Source organism: Onychostoma macrolepis, chromosome 21, assembly GCF_012432095.1.
Source record: "Onychostoma macrolepis isolate SWU-2019 chromosome 21, ASM1243209v1, whole genome shotgun sequence".
Classification (NCBI taxonomy): Eukaryota; Metazoa; Chordata; class Actinopteri; order Cypriniformes; family Cyprinidae; genus Onychostoma; species Onychostoma macrolepis.
In genome coordinates, this window is record NC_081175.1 from 26,809,007 (window position 1) to 26,830,782 (window position 21,776).

Genomic DNA, 21,776 nt, shown 5'->3' on the forward strand with positions numbered 1-21,776 from the left:
ATTCAACAAAAATAATTAGATTTTGTGGTAGTATTAGGTTTAATAACTTTTTTTGTAATGAATTATGTCATAGGCAACTGGAAAATGTGTTGCAGAGATAAAATAGAATCAAAGTTCATAAGCTTCTCTTACAACTGTCATTGATGAATTATATCTTAATTTTTGCAATTATTTTTGTTTGCATAACTTTTTCTCTCAATACTTTATTTTTCTTTTGCAAAACTTTATTCTTTTGCATATATATGTGGCATTAAATTGACTCCATAAATATAAATATAAAATATATATTTTACTATTGCACAGCGCCACAACTACTGAACTTGTATTAATAATAATAAAACTAATACCTGCTAAGCAACAGTTTGGCCAGCTAAGACCAGCAAAAAATGATTTTTTTGGCAGGATAAAAACTTTATTAAATATATGTCCTTAGTATTTCTATTTGTATTTCCTACATCTGCTCTGAGAGTTAACTCTTTTATTTATATTAGTATTTTATTTATAAGTATTTAAATTTTTTATAATATTTAGAATTACTTTTATTTTAAAATGAAATAAGTCAAGTAATTTTGTTAACCGCTTTAAATATTTTTAAATAGTTTATTTTCATTTAAGCATCTCATCTAATCCAGAAATTTATATTTATATATTTTTTTATTTTAGCTTGATTTCAACTAACAAATATAGATTTAGTTTTTAATTCAACACCATTCAATATTTCACACTTCACTTTCAAGTTAAGAAATCAGCATTACGCTTATTGTTGTGGTTAAAAAATAATCAATAATCAGGATTAGGCACGGCGCCATCTCAGAGAGGTCAAAGGTCAAGGGTCGTGCTCAGGTGCTGTACCTGTCTCAGAGCTCCAGAAGGCAGGTTGAGACCACATGGGATTCGACTCATCGGCGCTACCACGGCAACACGTGTGGGGGAGGCGGCCGACTGTCGCTTCTTGGGAGGCAGAGCGGGCGGGCTACGGCACAGTATGCAGAAATATGCAAATGAGCTCACAAGTATGAAACAAACAATGTAACAAGGTCAAACGAAATGAGCACAGACAGTCCACACACAGTTAGTGAGGGTCTAGCCTGGAATTTAATTGGACACACACACAGAAGTAGCACAGCGGTGGAATGTGTGGGCGGTGAGTTCAGATCTTGGGTTTCCCTGACAATTCTTTACACTTCAATGAAGCTCTAGCGGGTAACCATGGAAACATTAGAATAAACTAATCATAGAACTCCCAGTGGGAGGGATTACAGTGGGATGCAGCGCTAGTCAACAATCCTGACGGAATGTGCACAGGATTCCATTTGGAATTTTTGGAATAATTTGAAAAAATATATGTTAAGGATCCAAATGGGAATCAATTAGAATCTTCACAGGATTGAATTAAATAAACAGAACTTTTAACAGGAGTTCAAGAATACTGTCAGACTACTGTACATTTAAAGGGAAAGTTCACACAAATATTAAAATCTGACATTTACCCTCAAGTTGTTCCAAACCTGTATGAGTTTCTTTCTTTGTTGAGCACAAAAGATGATATTTTGAAAAAATGTCGGTTACTAAACAATTGATGGTAGCCATTGACTTCTATAGTATTTTTCCCCACCTACTATGGAAGTCAATGGCTACCGTAAACTGTTTGGTTACCAACATTCTTTAAAAATATCTTCCTTTTTTTTGTGCTCAGCAAAAGAAATAAACTTATACAGGTTTGAGGGTGAATAAATGATAACATTTAAATTTTGGGGGGAACTAACCTTTTAATTGGTTTATTTTACAGTATTTGAAAAATCCTGAAAATAATCTTTTGATGTACTAAAGGAGAAATGTATTCTATTGAGAATTATGACATTCCTATTGGGACTAAAACTAAAACTGAAACTAAAACCGTAAAACATTTTCATTACTTGGAAAAAAAATGTTAACTGAAAAAAAAAAAAAAAAGTAATTTCAGCCAGTTGCCAAGGTAAAATTTCTCATCTTCATTTAATTATACTAAAATAACTCAAATTAAAATTGAAATAAATTAATAAAATCTATAAAAAAAACAATATATACTAAAATAAAAATTTTTTTTGTAAAATTAACATAAAATGAAAAATGAAAAAACAAAACTAATTAAAATATGAATAAAACTATAATAGTTTTTCACTCAGTCATTGCTAGTAAACTTTACAAACAATTACAAAGAAATGGCAAGTAACATGTTGAATTAAACAAGAAATTTAGAAAAGTAAAAACACTGAAATAGTATTTTCGGTGAAAACTAAAATATTATTTATGTTTTATTTACAACTTTTTACACTTATTTTCAGTGTGTGTTGTAAAATATGCCCATTAGGATCCTGCTAATTATTACAGAAATTCCATTCACATTCTTTTAGGATTTACAGACCAGTCCTCATTGGTCAGCCATGCAAATTCACTGCAATCAGGCTTTCCAATGATTGGCCGTCACTCTGCAACGTGCAATCCAATTGGACGCACACTGCCACACAAGCACATGCAGCTAAGTGCCGCCGTCCAATCAGGGAGGCAGAAGGGTGTAACTGTGTTGTGTCAAAATGCACACAGAGAACACCATTGGCTAACGTACGTTTCCATCGCCGTGGCCCTCCGCTGCCCGGTAACAGGATCGGAGCACAACTGCATCCTGTTCCTGGCCCGGGATAACCAAACGATCACAGAGTACAGAGAAAGAGGATGAACAAACGATTCCAGAAAAACGATGCACAAAAATGGATGAAAATGCAGAAAAGACAAAGATGATGTGTGATTGAAAGACGCAAAGATTGAGAGAAAAACAGATACAGTGGTTGAAAGAATAACATGGTACATAAGCTAAACAGACAAACAGACATTAATTAGAGCTGATGCTATATTTAATTTTACGCAAATGGAAATGAGGCTGTGAGGGATGGAAGTACAGTTCATTCAATATCTCACGCTGTGAGTTTAATAATGGCTCATTCTGATGCAAAATGATGCAAAAATGAGTGCAGGTGGCTGATGGCTAATATAACACCATTATATATTAAAATATTAGAGACACACTGCCAATAGGTTTGACATTTTTACAGATATTTACAGTTTTCCACTTAATCAGTTATTTAATATTGGGTTTTCTGCTAAAATTAGAAGAAGGCAAAACTGACACACTGAAAAAGACATTGTGAAAACAAACGGCCTTGAACAAACATATTGCCAATAAAATGGGTTAAATTACTTATTTCTTGACTATGCATTATACTATTTTTGTAAATCAGGCTGTTCTACTTAAGAGGTTATGAATGATTTCTGAATGCAAAAAAAAAAGATAATTAAAACAGCTTTGCGTATAGATAGTTAGACATTAAAAAGGCCATAAAATAACTTAACATGGCTATAAATATTAATAATTATTAAAATATTTAAAAATGACAAATTATATAAATAATTTGATTTAACAACGCAAAATAAGATGTGCAATAATTTTTGAAATTAAATTAACATTTGTCATATTAACTGAATTTTCATATAAAAATAAAACTTGATATTGAAAATTTGAATCTGAAAGAAAAAAAAAACCTAAATATCAGTTGATTTATTGGTGCATCATTAATAGAAAATGTACATTTACACAAATTTCTATTGCAAAAACACAAAGATTAAATGTGACCTGCAGAAGTGTGAGATTTTGAATAAATTACAGCTCTGAACTATATTAAGTTTTCACTGATGTCGAATGAAATATGCTATGTACTCTTACTTGCGTAACTAGCTAAGATGATTTCATACACCCTCCACACACATCTCTCCTCATCAGATGGTAAAAATAAACTCACAACCATCCATATATAACCTTTGCAGAATGTGTATGATGCAATTTTACTACTACGTGTCTCTAATCACAGACAAAAAGTAAATGGAAAAACAAACTTCTGCTTCGGAAGCTAAGTGTCACCGAGAGAGGATGCTGTCACATGAATGTGTGTGTGGCGGATGTGTTCGCATTCATATATATTTAGATACTTGCTTGCAGAAGAAAGGAGGTTTAAGAATGAACATGACTCATCTGTGGGAAATTACCATCACTAAAGATACATACTACATACTGCAACTGCATAGTACATGCTAATATACTTCCTGAGTATACACTACAGCACACACTAACTAGCGCACACTAAAGTACACTTGATGTTCACCCCATCAATGCATCCTACACACTACACAAGTTTACCTTAATCTGTCAGCTGTAAAGGAAACAGTGAGGTGTTAAATGAATTGGGACACAACCAATATGAAGGCCTGTTTGGAATGGCATACTAAACTAACATTCAATATGTATTCTGGGCAACATTTACTAGAAAGCAGTCCCACAATGCAACAAGTTCAATCTTTTGATTTCAAGTGTGCAAAATAAACCCAAAAGTATTTACTTTTTAAAAATGTTTTGAGAAACTATCGAGTTTTCTGAAGCCACAAACAACAATACTTTCATATTTCTAAAGCCACGACCCCTCACCTGTGCTCTGCCAGTTTAACTCCGGGTAGAGGAGGTTTGGGCGGAGCTACCTCTTCCTCTGACATGTCAGTCAAACTGTCAGTGGGCGTGACAATGGGCGTGGTCTTACTCAGGATTGCCTTCTCTCGTTCTGTTAGAGGATTTTCACACACACTGAGATAGAGAGACAAACATTATTGTCATTATTATACAGGTGCATCTCAATAAATTATAATGTTGTGGAAAAGTTCATTTATTTCAGTAATTCAAATCAAATTGTGAAACTCGTGTATTAAATAAATTCAATGCACACAGACTGAAGTAGTTGAAGTCTTTGGTTCTTTTAATTGTGATGATTTTGGCTCACATTTAACAAAAATTAAATTCACAATTCACTCTCAACAAATTAGAATATGGTGACATGCCAATCAGCTAATCAACTCAAAACACCTGCAAATGTTTCCTGAGCCTTCAAAATGGTCTCTCAGTTTGGTTCACTAGGCTACACAATCATGAGGAAGACTGCTGATCTGACAGTTGTCCAGAAGACAATCATTGACACCCTTCACAAGGAGAGTAAGCCACAAACATTCATTGCCAAAGAAGCTGGCTGTTCACAGAGTGCTGTATCCAAGCATGTTAACAGAAAGTTGAATGGAAGGAAAAAGTGTGGAAGAAAAAGATGCACAACCAACCGAGAGAACCGCAGCCTTATGAGGATTGTCAAGCAAAATCGATTCAAGAATTTGGGTGAACTTCACAAGGAATGGACTGAGGCTGGGGTCAAGGCATCAAGAGCCACCACACACACAGACGTGTCAAGGAATTTGGCTACAGTTGTCGTATTCCTCTTGTTAAGCCACTCCTGAACCACAGACAACGTCAGAGGCGTCTTACCTGGGCTAAGGAGAAGAAGAACTGGACTGTTGCCCAGTGGTCCAAAGTCCTCTTTTCAGATGAGAGCAAGTTTAGTATTTCATTTGGAAACCAAGGTCCTAGAGTCTGGAGGAAGGGTGGAGAAGCTCATAGCCCAAGTTGCTTGAAGTCCAGTGTTAAGTTTCCACAGTCTGTGATGATTTGGGGTGCAATGTCATCTGCTGGTGTTGGTCCATTGTGTTTTTTGAAAACCAAAGTCACTGCACCTGTTTACCAAGAAAATTTGGAGCACTTCATGCTTCCTTCTGCTGACCAGCTTTTTAAAGATGCTGATTTAATTTTCCAGCAGGATTTGGCACCTGCCCACACTGCCAAAAGCACCAAAAGTTGGTTAAATGACCATGGTGTTGGTGTGCTTGACTGGCCAGCAAACTCACCAGACCTGAACCCCATAGAGAATCTATGGAGTATTGTCAAGAGGAAAATGAGAGACACCAGACCCAACAATGCAGATGAGCTGAAGGTCACTGTCAAAGAAACCTGGGCTTCCATACCACCTCAGCAGTGCCACAAACTGATCACCTCCATGCCACGCCGAATTGAGGCAGTAATTAAAGCAAAAGGAGCCCCTACCAAGTATTAAGTACATATACAGTAAATGAACATACTTTCCAGAAGGCCAACAATTCACTAAAAATGTTGTTTTTTTTATAGGTCTTATGAAGTATTCTAATTTGTTGAGATAGTGAATTGGTGGGTTTTTGTTAAATGTGAGCCAAAATCATCACAATTAAAAGAACCAAAGACTTAAACTACTTCAGTCTGTGTGCACTGAATTGATTTAATACACGAGTTTCACAATTTGGGTTGATTTACTGAAATAAATGAACTTTTCCACAACATTCTAATTCATTGAGATGCACCTGTATCTGTCACTATGCAAAATAGGTAAATTCATATCGGCCTTTATGACTGTACCTCTCCGCTTTGGCCACAGGAAGCGCTGGTTTGCTGGGGGACGTCGGGGATGGTTGCTCCTGTTTCTCTATAGTTAGTTTCACCAGCTCCTGTTACAAACACACATCCCCTTGGGTTATAAATATGCTCGTGTTGTTTTAACCTTGTCAGAGATGCACTTCTCATCCCCTCACCTTCACACCATCCAGCACAGCTTTGATCACCGTGGTGACGGTTGCCACAGTGTCCTTGTCGTCGAGGTCGATGCCCTCCAGCATCACCTGGTCGGACCAGCGAATGAGATTCGCCAAACTTTGATAGACGCGGTTATGACAGGAGGACACAGCCGAGCTGCGGTAAGAGAGAAGGATTTTAATATAAGAAAAATGGAGTGAGGGCTGCATGCAAAGAAAACCACGGTATTACCATGGTACATGTCAAAATACCATGTTAATATTGTTTTGTTAATGCTGGTACACTCACCTGTGCTGTATCCGAGCCTCTACTTGCATCAGAGGCAATATGGCCTCCAAAATTTTACTAGCAGAACCAGGAAGCATCTGCAATACTTTCGTATCGACGCTCATCTTGTCCACAATCGTCTTAAAGTAACGTAGAGCACTCACCACCTCCTTCTCCTGTTCCTCCAACCGACTCACCTTCTGTTGAAAGAGAGTGGAAAGCTGATTTTTGAGGTGATAGAGCAGCAATAGAAACAGAGCAGTCGCAGTGTTAATATACAGCTAAGAAGCTGTGGGTTTAAACTATATACACAGAGCGACAATAGAGCTACTTTACTAATTAAGATCTTTGCACAGTGAGTCCGAAATTCTCGTATGTTAAAAAATAAACACGACCTCACGTTGTGTCAATCATGTTTACACACTGCCTCCAAAAGTTCCGTCCATCATAAAAAAATTTGGACCAGGTTCGATTTTCTGCATTTTCGCATCCGCAGCAAGCATTATGATAGGAGAGGATGACGAATACAAAAAAAAAAAAAAAAAAAAAAAACGCATATGAAAATTTCTGACTCAGTGTGCAAGGACCTTAAAAGTACACAGTTAATATTTGCTGATAGAGCGGCACTAGAGTTGCTGTAGAGTTAAGTGGTTATATAATTAATTTGTACTGATGCAGAGCGGCAGTAAGGTTACTGTGGAGTACTAAGGATGTAGTTGATGTTTACAGTGATAGAGTGGCAAAAGATTTACTGTAGAACTAAGATAGAGCAGCAGTATAGAGAAGGTGTGGAGGTAACCTTTATAGAGACAGAGCTTCAGTAGAGCTACTGTAGAACGAATAACTTCACAGACAGTTGCAAAAGGGTATAGAGTTAATGTGTACAGATGTAGAGGAGTAGCAGGGTTACTGTAGAGTTTTGAGGGTGGAATGTTCATGTTTAATGTGGTAGAGCAGCAGTAGATTTACTGAAGAATTGAGAGTACAGATTTAATGTTCACAGACAGAGTGACTGTAGAGTTATCGTACCGTTCAGAGAGTTGTGTTTAGAGTTACGGTAGAGGTAGGACAGTGGAAAGTTCATGTTTACTGTGGTTGAGCAGCAGTAGGTATACTGTAGTACTGGGGGTACATTAATAAGAAAGGATGGACAGTTGATGTTTTCAGTGATAGAGCAGCAATAGAGTTACTGTAGAGTTGAGATAGAGCTATTTACTGCTAAAAAGGTGTGGAGGCAATCTTTACAGAGATAGAACTGCAGTAGAGCTACTTGAAGCGCAAAGTTCATGTTTACAGACAGAGCGACACTAGAGTTGCTGTAGAGTTAAGAGGATATACAGTTAATGCGCACCAGAGTATGTGAGCAGAGCGGTGCACTTTTGAATGGAGGGAGGAGCGGATTTTTTAAAAGTCGGAGTGTCGTGGTTTTCACTCGCTCCGAGAGTACTCCACTGCCGCTCCATCACCAGTAATTCATGCCAATGGCCCGTAATATAACTGCATATTTAGCAAGAATTCACATGTTAAACATTTAGCTAGCTTGATAGAAATGGATCACTCCAAAAAAAAAAAAAAAAAGAATGTGAAGGCTGATGACGACGTGAGCAGGAAGTTATAGTTCAAGGAATTTGTAACTTTCTTCCTTCTCGATACTGAATATTTCCAGGTGAAAGCATGATTTAAACAAACACTTATTCACACGCAATCGCTCTCTCAATAATGCATTCAAACAAATGTAATCTTACAGTGCTACTTCATCTGTATCTGATTTCGAATGAGCAGAAATCTGTAAGAAATGCATCGATCCGTAGGTAAAATAACTGACAAAAACGTACTGTTATTTTCATCAGAAACAAAATTGGCACTGCAAAAAGCAGCAATTATACATTTTAATGCTGATATTAGCTTGGCATGTAGTAGGGAAAAAAATTTGCACACTTCCAATAAGCCACTTTGAAACTCTCCTGTTATTTTAATCATTTTATTTCATTATCCTCTCTTTTTTTAATATACTTTATGAACAGAACTGTGATATTTCAAACTGAAATACTTTAGAGTATAGTGGAGCGGGAGCGGGAAATGGTGAACTCGGAGCGGAGTGATTATTAAATGGTCGGAGCGCTGATGTAGAGGTGGAGTAAGGTTACGGTAGAGTTCTGATGGTGTAAAGTTAATGTTTACTGTGGTAGAGCAGCAAGAGGTTTACTGTAGATGCAGTTGATGTTTGCAGTGATAGAGCAGCAACAGAGTTACTGTAGAGTTTAGGTAGAGTAGCAGTAGATTTACTGCATAATATTCATAGATACAGAGCAACTGTAGAGTTACTGTACAGCTGAGAGGGTTTTATTATTATTACTGTAGATGTAGGAGGGTGGAAAGTTCATGTTTAATGTGGTAAAATTAATATTTATCGATGAACTCTAAGGGAGTGGATAGAGTTGCTCTACCTTGTTGACAGGTTTCTCTGGAGTCGTCACCGTAGGCTCTGGCTGGAGCTGTTTGCTTTTCTTAGATGGAGTTCGTTTAATCTTCGGGGAATGAAATTTCATCAGTTTCATTGTGAAAGAGGAGAGGTGAGACTTCTGGGATTCTGGAAAACAACAAAAACAAAGGATAAGTTCATAAAACAAGCAAACAAAAGGAATAAAAGACAGCGATGCTTTTCATCAAAAAATCTTTTGGCTGTCACAGACAAAAAAAACTCCAGACAATTCAGTTCATTTATTCTGGCTTCATCTCCGACAAACTCACAGCAGTGTTTTGGTTATCAGAGAGATGACAGATACGTTTAGAAGGACGATCTGTCACTAAAAGAGGAGGGTGGGGTATTTACAACCTGCAATCAATGTAAGATCAGAGTCATTTTATATAATCAACACAATTAAACTATACAAATAAACATACAAGTTTAAAGCCTTGCTGACGATAAACAAACGTTCTCCCACAGGCAATTACTTAAACTAGAATCCCCGTCTGTGGGGTTTTATCATAATTGGAATTTTATGGGCCATAATTATAGAGAGAAGAGAGAGAGACGCTGCACACATAAGCTGCTGGTGTATTTCTGAATTTATCTCCCGGTTCAAAGAAAGATCTGCTGTTAAAAAAATACTCTCACATATGATGCTCAATTCCCATTCACCCACTGACACAAACTAAGCAGCACAGCTCATTCAGAAATCATTATGATTATGATATCACAGCCCACATGCCCAGATTTACACAACAATTATGCAGTATTTAGGAGCTTCAGCCCACTGTGATAAACAACAGTGTGTAGTATGGCACTTTGTAGTGTTCATCTAATCATAATAGAGGTCGGAATCTTAAAGGTACAGCAGCAAAACACTTGTTTAAAGTGTGTCATTTTTAGCAAAAACGCAGGAAATTACATGTCATGTGTGTGTTTTGGTGTGTATATTGACAGCCATTGTTGCAGAAAAGGGCTCTGCCTTTCCGTTCAGAGCGTGCTCAGAACAATGCCTTCTGGGTAAAACGGAAAAGTCGTATTGTAACTAACATGGGTGGAGCCATTATGCTCTAATACACACACATACAACTCTCAATTACCCTCACACACACACACAAACACGGTGGGCGTATTAAGGCCTGTAGGCTGAAAGCAAAAGCAGTGAAGCGTGGGTAATGTAGTATATTAACAGTAGCCACCACTAAAATCCATTCTGCAGATCCATATTACACACCAGCACTCACCAGTCAATCTTTACAATACAATACTGAGCGTGTAGGAGGGTGTGTCACACAAAGATAATGTAGCTATGACTCAGACCAATTATTGTGCAATTAAAAGGATGGTTTTACATGCAGTGATGACTAACAATCACTATGATTATAGTATCATTCATACACTATAAAGTTTTTGTTAATATTATGAATTCGTTTTTTTTTTAGTTTCCATTTTCATTTAAAATGTAAGTGTTAGTAATTTTGTTGCTTTTTTTAAAGAAATTTGTATACAATGTTTTTTTGTTTGTTTGTTTTTAGTTATTTTGCAATTCAGCTTAAACTAAATAAAATAAGAAAAGATTTTGTGGCATCTAGCTGAAATAAAATAAACTCAAGTTCTTTTTTTTCTTTTTTTTTACCACAATAAACTTTCCAAAAAACTATTTTTATGGTTTTAGTTTTCGACAATAACCCTACAAACAACCACCAGAATCCACAGAGTATCTTTCATATACTACAATACATTTACATTTGGCAAACGCTTTTATCCAAAGCGATCTACATTGCAAAAAATAACTCAAACCAGTTTCTAAAACTAGAAATAATTAGTGTAAAAGATCAGAAAGCACTGGATCAACAAGGCTTCATCTGCAAAACTCATTAACATGACAAAAATTAGTAATTAAGTTAAATTAAGTACAATTTTTGGTTTAGTGCATATATTATTATAAAACACAACTATTACTGTTGTAATTCGTTCATTCATTATCATAGCCAGAACTATCTCTGTCTTAGCGATTAATTATCATCCAAATAATTGAATTTCCTTTTTTGCTGATGACACTTACAGTATAAGCTTAATACACATTCAGCCTAAGAAAACATTAGAATTATACATTTTATCGCATGATTCTTTAAGGCAAATATTGACAGGGATAGAATGACGCGAATAATAAAATTATTATTTTTTTTTATTTTACATATGCCAGTTCTAACAAATACCTGTGATTAGATTTGGAAAGATGCAAAAATGGCGTAAGGCCTAATTGAAATGCATTATGGGTAACCCTGATGCTGTGCTTTAAGTCTGAGTAAGTGACTGTCAATTCAATTCCACTAAATGCAGAGTATTTCAACAGACAGGCTAAAGTACTGCTCTGAAAGTTCAACTATAGCACACTTCCCTCGCTCTTTCCGCCTGAGGGAGTGTTTTTACTGTCTTTAATGGAATGCTGATGATATAGATTGACGGAAAAACAGAGAGGGAGGCATCAGATATTAGCTACGTCCTTCAAACCATGTCCATTACACACTAATGAACACACGTGTCTAAACACATGGCCAGTCGCTAGAAAAATGAATTCAGGAATAGGAAGCCACGCCCAAATCCTGAATCACTTCCTGTCCTGTGACCTCACAGCAGTGGACTGCATTCCCCGATCTCTGGTTCAAGGTCTGCTTCAGCATGCAAGCATATTACACATACAATTACTCCTAACTCATGTCACCTGCAGGTCACAGCCACCACTTCCTGCTTTGGCTTCAGACCTACCCATCAACTTCCTGTCTGGCTCCAGCGAACAGGAGCACTTCCTGTGCTGCCCATCCTCTTTACAACAAAGAGCACTGACCTCTGGAACACAGTGTCATGGATAAAACACACACAAACACACAATCGTATCTTACATTATACATTGTGAATTTGGTAAGTGCTCGTTTTTGTTTGTTAAAATCACAAACTTTAAAATATTTTTTCACATATTACAGTCAAAATTATTAGGTATACGCTAAAATAGAACAGTGTTTCTATTTTAAATAGTGCTTTCCAAGCAATTTATTACTAGTAATCATATTTAAAGCAACTCATTTCAATAAAGCCCTAAATATAAGTTTTTAATATTAGTGGTAATATTTAAGTTTGTTGCCTTTGAAGCTTCACAAGCTATACCATTCAATAAATACAAATATTTTATAAAATTCAAAACAGACTAAATAATATTATATTTACGTAACTATTAAATATTCCTTAACTGTACTTGTGATAAAAAATAAAAATTAAAAATTAAATAAATAAAATTAAAGTTTTTTTCTGGGTCCATCTTACAAAACATGTCCCTCAAAGGTCACCATCTCTTAAAGTATAATGCAAATTAGGGGTGGCTCGATACCACTTTTCAGAACCGATCCCGATCCGATACCAAAAATTCTGACAACAAATGAATGCATATATAATTATAATCTATGACAAAAATACAAATTGTTGTAAAATACATTCATGAAAAACAACTAATATATTTATATATAAATATATATACTGTAAAATTAAAAGACATTTCTTTTAAATGTATAGCACAGTAATGAGGCAGAAACATATGATTGGATAAGATGAACAAGAAAGGCTATTAATAATCTTTCATTGCGCAAAAGTATTATGATACTAGGGATGGGATGATACACCTACCTCCCAATTCGATACTATCACGATACTTGGGTGCCGATATGATATGTATTGCGATGTAGTGCATCACATTTTTCTAAACTTTTATTTTAGGAGCATACACATAGCTACACAGTGTATATTTAAAGTACCTTGAACCATGAAACTTTAAAGTAGCAAAACCCTGAACTACAGTCAAATGTTCAACAAAATGAGCAGAAAAAAAAATTCTTTCTGAAATAAAATAAAGTGCTATGTTACTTTGCATACCGTTTTAGTCATGTTTTCCCAGCAGTTGGCATTGAAAACTTGAAGATGCAGAAAGAATTCTGGAAGAGGTTTGATCCTCTGCCTCCGTCATGGTTTTGCTTTCTCGCACCGGCTTTAAACGTATATGACGTCATCTACTGCAGCGGCACTGTGCACGCAGACCAATCGCTGTATGACATCAAAGCACCGTACTTTGATGTCATACGCTGATCGTCTGTGCGGTGCTGCTCCGAGTCCAACACACTTATTTCGCCCTCTGTTGGAATTACAAAGCGCTAACTTCTCCCCACCACCTCTTAGGAAAAATAATGAAATAAAATCTATTCTGAGGTAAACCAATCGATTTTTAAATCGTTTTAAAAAGAATCGCAATAGTTAGGTGAATAAATTTTTTTCTCCCACCCCTATATGATATGAAAGGCTCCAAATACAGAGAGGCACAAAGCGCTTATGCGCATCCCTTGTGTAGAATGATGCGCTTAAAGCAACACCGAAAACTTTATGGTGTTTTATAATGTGTTTGTGGCTTTTGTGGGGCTTAACAATAACACAATAGTATACCCACAATATCAGATTTGGATTGGTCTCTTCTGACTGATACCCCGTTCCGGCAGAAAATGCCAATATCGGAGCCGATACCGATACTGAATATCGGATCGGTGCACCCCTAATACAAATACAATAAAAATACAAAAATGCTAATACTAGTACTAGTTAAATGCATTTATTAACCTTTGTTATTTTTGTTAGTGAACCATAAAAATTCAATAAAGTTTTACTCTGTCCGATTTACAAAACAATCTTTCAAAGTCTGTCCTGAAAAACAATTGTTTCTTAAAGTATAATACAAATACAATAAAATGCAAAAACTAATACTATGATAACTAACCTATTAAAAACTAATAAAATAAATTAGTTAAAAAGATAACTAATAAAAATATTATTAGTTTAAATGATCAGTTTAATATTCAGTAACACTTTACACCAAGGCCTAATTTGTTAAGCTTAGTTAGTGCTTTAGCTAAAATGTACTAACAATGAGCAAAAGTTTGTTTTGTGCACAAAAGATTCTTTTTATTAATCTTTGTTAATGTTAGTTAAAGTTTTCTTGGTCCATGTTACAAAAGTCCTTCAAAGTCTCTTAAAGGGGTGGTTTACTGCTTTTTTTCTTTGCTTGATTGTGTTTATGGGGTGCAATATAACATGTCTTCGTGTTTCGTTTGTTAAAAAACACCTTATTTTTCATATATTTCATCTTTATTGTAAGCCGCTTTCTCCTCTGTCATTTGAACGACCGGTTGACTTCCTGATTCTCTGAAACCACTCCCTCAGAAACAGGCGATGGGCTCAGATTGGTTAGTTGGGCCGGTGTGTTGTGATTGGCTAAACTGCGTACTGCACATTGTCCGGAAACTTCACGCCCATCACCTTCACGGGCGACAGATGCATGTGCTCCGGTCAAATGTAAATAATGGTGTCAATATTGCCGTATCAGTTTGAGCCAGAATCAGACCCAGAAAGCGGTAATGAAGAGAGTCAAGCAGAACTTCTGCAAGCACGGCTCTTACAAACGTTTCTGAATGGAAGTTTGCTGTTGTGATTACATATCATTTTTTTAAGTTTGTACACGTTTGTCTTATACACACAAAATAGCATCGAACTAACTGGCTACTATAACCAAACAGCGCTGGCTTGTGTTTACGTTCTTGATCAAATAATTACAAATTCGGGTCCAAAATGTTTGTACGCGTTTGTCATAGACACACGAAATAGCATTTAACTAACTGGCTACTAAAGCCAGCGTTGGCATTTGTTTACGTCCTTGATAAAACTAAAACATTACGTCTGAAATTATACATGCAAATACATTTAAAATTATGAAATCTTACTTACAGGTCGTGGCCCAACAACTGCTGCCTCTGGTTTTAAAGTCGGAACCGCTCCATGTTTTAGTAATAGTTTCTGTGTGAATCCGGCATTGAACTCGTGTAGATTCTGGAAGCTGTCTTCCGTAAAATGCGCAGCACAGAGAGCTAAATTAGGATTGTAATTGTCAGGAACATAATCAAACATAAATTTTAACCATTGCTGACGAACTACAGCATCCTAGGAAGCCCGAACACAGAAGACCTGACAGCTGGGTGAAAATAACACCGTTTCGACGGCATGGCTACAACTCTCCACTATAACTCTTCCTCTTCGACAAAGCCGCAGAACATGGCCTTGCCCCCTCTTTGGCATGTTCCGGAGGGAGGGGCTGATGCAAATGTATGGGTTTTTTACGTATGCAACCCGGGAAGTATCTCGTTGTAGTTCCGTATGAGTCGTTTTTGTAGGCATTAAACTTCCTGATTTTTAAAAGACGATATCTCCGCTTACGTTGAACTTTCAGCGCAGCAACTTTGTAGATACTGTTCATGCACCAACAGCAACATTACACACTATTTAAAATGAAAAAAGTGAAATCGCAGTAAACCACCCCTTTAAAGTATAATAAACAAACAAAACTAATACCAATATATACACAAAAAATGTAGACACAATAACTAATAATAAAACAAAAAATAATTTAACTAATATATCAATATGGTCACAAATATATTCTGAATATTGTATTTTTAAAAAATATATATTAAAATTTTTATATTTTTAAAATATATACTCTTCCGATTTAAAAAAAGGCATGAATTCATGTCTATGACTGTGAAGCCTCTTTATTGCGAGTTTCAGAAACATAAGTATTGGGTGTAAACCAGATAATTAGTTTAAAAAGGATAAAGATACTGAGAGGTAAGAATCAGAATTACTTGCACATGAGTGTAAATTTGCAATATGATCTTGATAACATGCTCTTGTGACAGTGAGCGTCTCAGATGTAGGCATGAATCTACCCACACAATCCGACAGGAAACGCTATCAAGCGAGTCATAAACGAGCTGCGAAGACGACAGGAGGAGGAGGAGGAGGAAGAGGAGGAGGTGAAGTGGGTTACTGGAGCAGACATGATGCGCACAGACTTACTCAAGAGAAAAAAAACACACGTGTGCCGCCAGCCGAAGGACAGCAGACAGCGCACAGTTGACTTATCAGAACACGCTTACTAACCCGGTTTGGAAGAGTGTGTGTGTGTGTGTGTGTGTGTGCGCAGGATTTAGATTCAGGAAAGACAGTCTCTGTTTTCACGTGACAAATGCAAACACATTCCCACAGCAGGGCTCCAAAACTAACAATAAAAGACATCAACTTTCATTTTGATGTCATAGGGTTCTTAAAGGGATCGTTCATCCAAATATAAAATTCTTTATACTACGGGGCCGATGAATGCTTGAATCTGATTGGCTGACGAACATTCTAAGGTGTGCAATTATTTTCAGGGAAACGCACAGTGAACGTAGTTCCAGGCAGGTCTTGACCGCATTACATGATCATATCACTTCGCAAAATGATTTGAGTTATTTCAAAGGTCCTTACAGCAGAAGAACCAAAACCCACAACGACACTGGCTAAACAAATAAATGTAGTAATCAAAAAAATTAAAACGACAGATCACGTCCATGTTTTTGCCACATTATGTACGGAATGCACATACTCTATCTCTCCCTCACTGACGCACATACAGTTTGCACACACGTTAACATATATGCGCTAATGTTGTTAGCGCTACTCTGACGATTTTATCAGTAACATAGTTTAACAACTTAAAAACTACATGACTTCTCACAAGCGAGGTAACAACAACAACAGCGCTGTTCGTGAAGAAAAAGAACTTAAAGTTTCACTATAACTAGACATTGCTGCCGAACACTATTGAGAGACACACAGACTCACAGAGATAACATTAATCTCTCTCTCTCTCTTAGTACTGTATTTTTTTTATCAAATAACTGCAGCCTTGGTGAACATAAGAGATTTCTTTCAAAAACATCAGAAAAATTAATTATTCCAAACTTGTGACTATGTATGCTGCAATATTAAATAAATTTCAATATAAATTAATATGCATGTTAAATATCCAAAAAGAGCTTTTTTAAGTCTTATTTTTGATCTGTTTTTATCTGTATGGCTCAGCCATGATTAAACACACAGGCGTCATCCTCTCATCTAGAGTTCCACATTCCATCAAACACACACTGTGGTCCTAATCTATTTCTGCCCTTCTGCTTTACGCAATATCACACACACACACACTGACTCTGTTGCCACGGTGACATAAGCAAAGTGACACATGTGATTGACGTGTGTCAGCTGAAATTAACTCCTGTGTCCTCTCTGAGCAAGTGTCACTAACGTCTACGACACAAAACAAACTCTTAAAAGAGACACAGTCCACACATTAGAATTTCATTTCCTCCAATTAAAATTCTACTCAAAGTTTCTTAGTCTAAATGTAGTTTTATATAAACAATTAAACGCTAAGTTGCTGTCCAATGAATTCATTGTTATGTAGGCTGATATATGTTAGCATGGTTAGCTATATATTATTATAACTAAATCCATAAAAAAAAACATCTGCATTACTTGAAATAAAATGGTAACTGAAATCAAATAAAAACTTTAAACTTTATTTCAGCTAGTTTTCAAGGCAACATTTCTGTTATTTTAACTTGATGTACTAAAAGGACTAAAACTGTAATAAAAAAATTAATAAAAACTAATATTTAAAAACAACAAAATCTAATAAAAATGATGAAAAACAACAAAATCTTTAACTGAAATTAAAATGAAAATGCATAAATAAAATTTAATTCAAAATATTAACAAACTATAATCGTATCTCAATGATACTAACAACACTGCTTTTAAGTTTGTTGCAACATTTGCTAATCTTCCGATTTCAAAAAATATATTAATAATTGTTGAAAATAACATGAACTTAGATTAATAAACACTACAGAAGTATTCATTGTACAAACATTCAATCATGTAAACTAATGTTAACAAAAGAAACTACTGTAAAAATCATTAAGACAATTCCTATGAAACAATGTGCAACGACATCAAACAACAACTGTGTCTGCTCATATTTTTCCTATAATGCAACTACACTATTGTGCCTAGTGACATTTCAATACAAATTCTGTTTGTCGTGATGTTTTGGAAATATCCAATAAACCCCTGAACCTGACAGGAACAAAATAATGAAGGTGCTTTCACAAACTCCACTTCAGTCCTCTGCGCTTCTGAGAGCGTTTGTGTCTTCGAGACAGTCAAAGTGTCAGGTAGGCAGACAGACTGTACGTCAGGACTGATGGGGTTTTAATAGTTTCTGTTTGGTAAACACAGCATTACGCAGCCTGAGAGCCAATGACAGCGCAGCAATGGGAGAAATGCATGAGGATTATCATTTCCGAACGCAAAACACTCGTTATCCTTCACTCGCTATCTCCCACACACACACACACACACTTCTCCAGAGAGCCGTATCCTGTTCTCAAACGCTGTTCCGGCTCTAAACTCTCTCTGTCTGGCCTTGGATGACATCTAATAGAAGTATTTTCCCCATTCATTTTCTCCAAGACCATTAAAAAAATCATAAAGCATCATCTGCCTTGAACCAAAGCAACAGCGCCAAGATTAATGATCATGAGAATTCAAAACAATAATGTGCAGGTCAAAGATGAGACATCCCAAAATAACAGAAGTGATTTTATATGCATAAAATGCTTATTAAACACAAGTCAAGTCTACTTTAATGTTTCAAATAACGTTTGTGAAAATGAAATGTCAAAATATGGATTATATCATCATTCAGCATAACAGATATATTTATGTAAAAATGAAAACATTTTGAACTGAACTCATATAAAATAAAAATAAAAATCTATATAAAATAGTAAGTGATCATACTAAGTTTTTATTATATTTTAAATGATTAAAAAGGTATTGCTGAAAAATAGGTAAAACCTAGTGGTTTAAGGAATAATGACAAAGATTAGTAAAGATATAAAATGAACACAATTGACAATTATTTAGTTTGAGTCTTTTAATGTCATCTAATGATTCTTGACTAGATTTTTTTTACTATTATTACACAAATAACATTTTTTCTGTAAATCCTGGTAAAATGTATGATAATCATTATTTTTTCCTTAGAAAAAAAATATAATTAAACAGGAACATTCTAATAGGAAAAAAAAAGCTGTATTAGCCTAAACTTTTTAATGTTTTGATGCTTTCATCTCTGACCCATTCATTTACTTAATCATCACGAAATCAAAATTAACTCAAGTTTCTTGTCTTATTGTGAACAATTCATTAGTAAACATTATTTCAAACACACATCGCAATTTTTTATCAAAACACTCAACTAAACAACTTTCCTTTTCTGATGATATCAACAAGTCCACCTATTTTTAACCCCTCCCCCTCAACCACCTGACTCAATTCTGCAATGCCACTAGGGCTGCACGATAAATCACATGCGATTGTCATGCACATCTCGTCAGTAAAGCCGGTTCTGTGATTAGTAGTAAATCTCCAACACGTGCATTCAGATGGAGCGGCATTTAATACAAGCTACGCAATATCGTGTACATAATCGAATGCGATTCATCTGCGATTATGAACGTGATATTGCGTAGCTTGCCAGTGATCTACGGCTCCGTGTATTAAATGCCGCTCCATCTGAATGCACGTGATGGAGATTTACTACTAATCACAGAACCGGCTTTACTGACGAGAAGCGCATGACAATCGCATGTGATTTATCGTGCAGCCCTAAATGCCATGCCCACTTTTCATAATCCAGTCAAAGGATAAAATTAAGTTCTTAAATTTTTTCCTGTTTCACTCGGAACCACACTAGATTACAGATGTAAATCGGGTTAACAAATGGAATTACAGATTAATCGTCTTTTACGAGGGAATGAATGAACTACTAAATGTTAAATGTAATTGAATCAGTCAATGCGAGTTATTTTCTTTTTCTTATACATTTGACATTTTCACTTCTAGTTTTCACTCCTAGTGGAGAGCTCTATTTCAGCATGAAACGTCTAAAAACTGGCACACTGAAACTATAGGGTAAAACGATCATTTCTATCCTCTAAATAAGACAGGATGCTTCGATAGCACAATATGAACCCAGATGTTTGGCTTGAGTTACACAGAACCCAATTGCCGACGGTTTAATACGATCCAAGGTTCTGCCATCAGCAGTTCTCAATGTCCTATTTTGGACTTACAGGCCTTGAATAGACGCTGGCACAGCAAAGGTGCATGTTTCAATGATAAAGTAGAAAGTTAAATACAATGTTTCAGATGCAGGTATCAGAACTATTTGTCTGCAAAACCAACATTTTTTCCTGTTTAGACAAACTCTCCTCAATCCACTAAATGCCCTGAATCCTAAATAACCCACACGGATCACTCAAAATGACCAACTCATTCATCTCCTGCACAACCTGAAAGACTTTCTCTGCATGGCTGTTTCTGGACGCTGATCTTTGGGTTGGATCCACCCAGAGTTTGACTGGATGAAATGAGCACTTAGACAAAAGCCACACAACTGGAACGGGGAGGAATGTCCCTGGAATTTCACATCAGAAGCTTCTGTATTCCCAGAAATACTCTTTTTGTTGGAGACGAACTTGCTTGCACATTTTTTAAAAGAGAGCGATTAATGTATTAATGTAACACTAACAAAAATAATAACAGTACATAAATAACAATCATTCTGTGATCTGTACCACAATATATTAAAATATCATAGCATTACAGTCTGATACATAAACTCCAAAACATCCAAATTCAGATTTTTAAGAAGAATATAAACATCCAGCCTTCAAGATAAGCAAACTGACGTCCAAAACCTGAATCGAACAATCGAAACCAACAAGCAAATGGACAGGAATATGACAACATTTGTATCCTTCAATGTCCAATTGGAGTCATTAAAACCAAAGTACACCTACGTCTAATGAAATCTCAAAAGTGCAATGTTAAACTTCACACATAAATTCCAAGCGAACAAATGCAAAGTCCATCCTGCCATAATATTATATATTACACCTGTTACATCAGAAAACAAAGTCCAAATGCCTCCACATAAACTCTACAATGACCCTGATCAATTCAAATCTTTCCTGTATGGAATTTCAGCCCATCCGTTCTCACCTGTATCTGCTTCTCCTGTATAAAAATAGTCCGTCTCCTCTAGAAGAGGTTGGGTTCTCCGACTGCTGTTCCCCATGTAGAACCTGGACAAGTTCTGGTTACTGTACTGATTTAGACTTTCTTCAGTCGTATGAACAGGGATTTTTTGAGGTGATATTGGACATTTCCTTCAAGCCCCAAGACATCAGCCTGCTGTCCATCCACATCCAGGTCACTAGCGGAAGTCAGAAATAAGCATCCAGGATCAGAGACATCACTCAGGGTTTGTGGTTAGTCACCCTCAGTCGAATCCCATGACCCAGCCTGACTCAGACATCAAAACCGAGTGGAATCTAAAAATAAACTCAAACAGAACTGCAGAGAAGTCCGTCGTCTCAGAGTTCCATGTGAGCAGGATGATGTTGGAATGCCAAAACATCCCGATTCCAAAAGGAACTATGGAGCAATGGTGGTCTAGATCCGCAGATGAACAACTGCCTG

The 21,776-nt window shown here is 36.1% G+C and overlaps 1 protein-coding gene across 6 annotated transcripts in view; it reads right to left on the reverse strand.

Annotated features, from left to right (window-relative positions):
* rapgef1b (Rap guanine nucleotide exchange factor (GEF) 1b) overlaps positions 1-21,776 on the reverse strand; it is a 45,461-nt gene that overhangs the window by 18,718 nt on the left and 4,967 nt on the right. For 3 of the 6 annotated variants that reach the window (XM_058758326.1, XM_058758325.1, XM_058758329.1), the window contains exons 2-8: positions 9,235-9,377; positions 6,809-6,987; positions 6,520-6,676; positions 6,347-6,435; positions 4,514-4,666; positions 2,606-2,668; positions 853-973 (exon numbers count right to left, since the gene is read on the reverse strand). In XM_058758326.1, coding sequence (XP_058614309.1) covers positions 853-973; positions 2,606-2,668; positions 4,514-4,666; positions 6,347-6,435; positions 6,520-6,676; positions 6,809-6,987; positions 9,235-9,377 — 905 coding nt within the window. The remainder of the gene's footprint in view (positions 1-852; positions 974-2,605; positions 2,669-4,513; positions 4,667-6,346; positions 6,436-6,519; positions 6,677-6,808; positions 6,988-9,234; positions 9,378-21,776) is intronic. The other 3 variants (XM_058758328.1, XM_058758327.1, XM_058758330.1) reach the window with 1 other exon arrangement.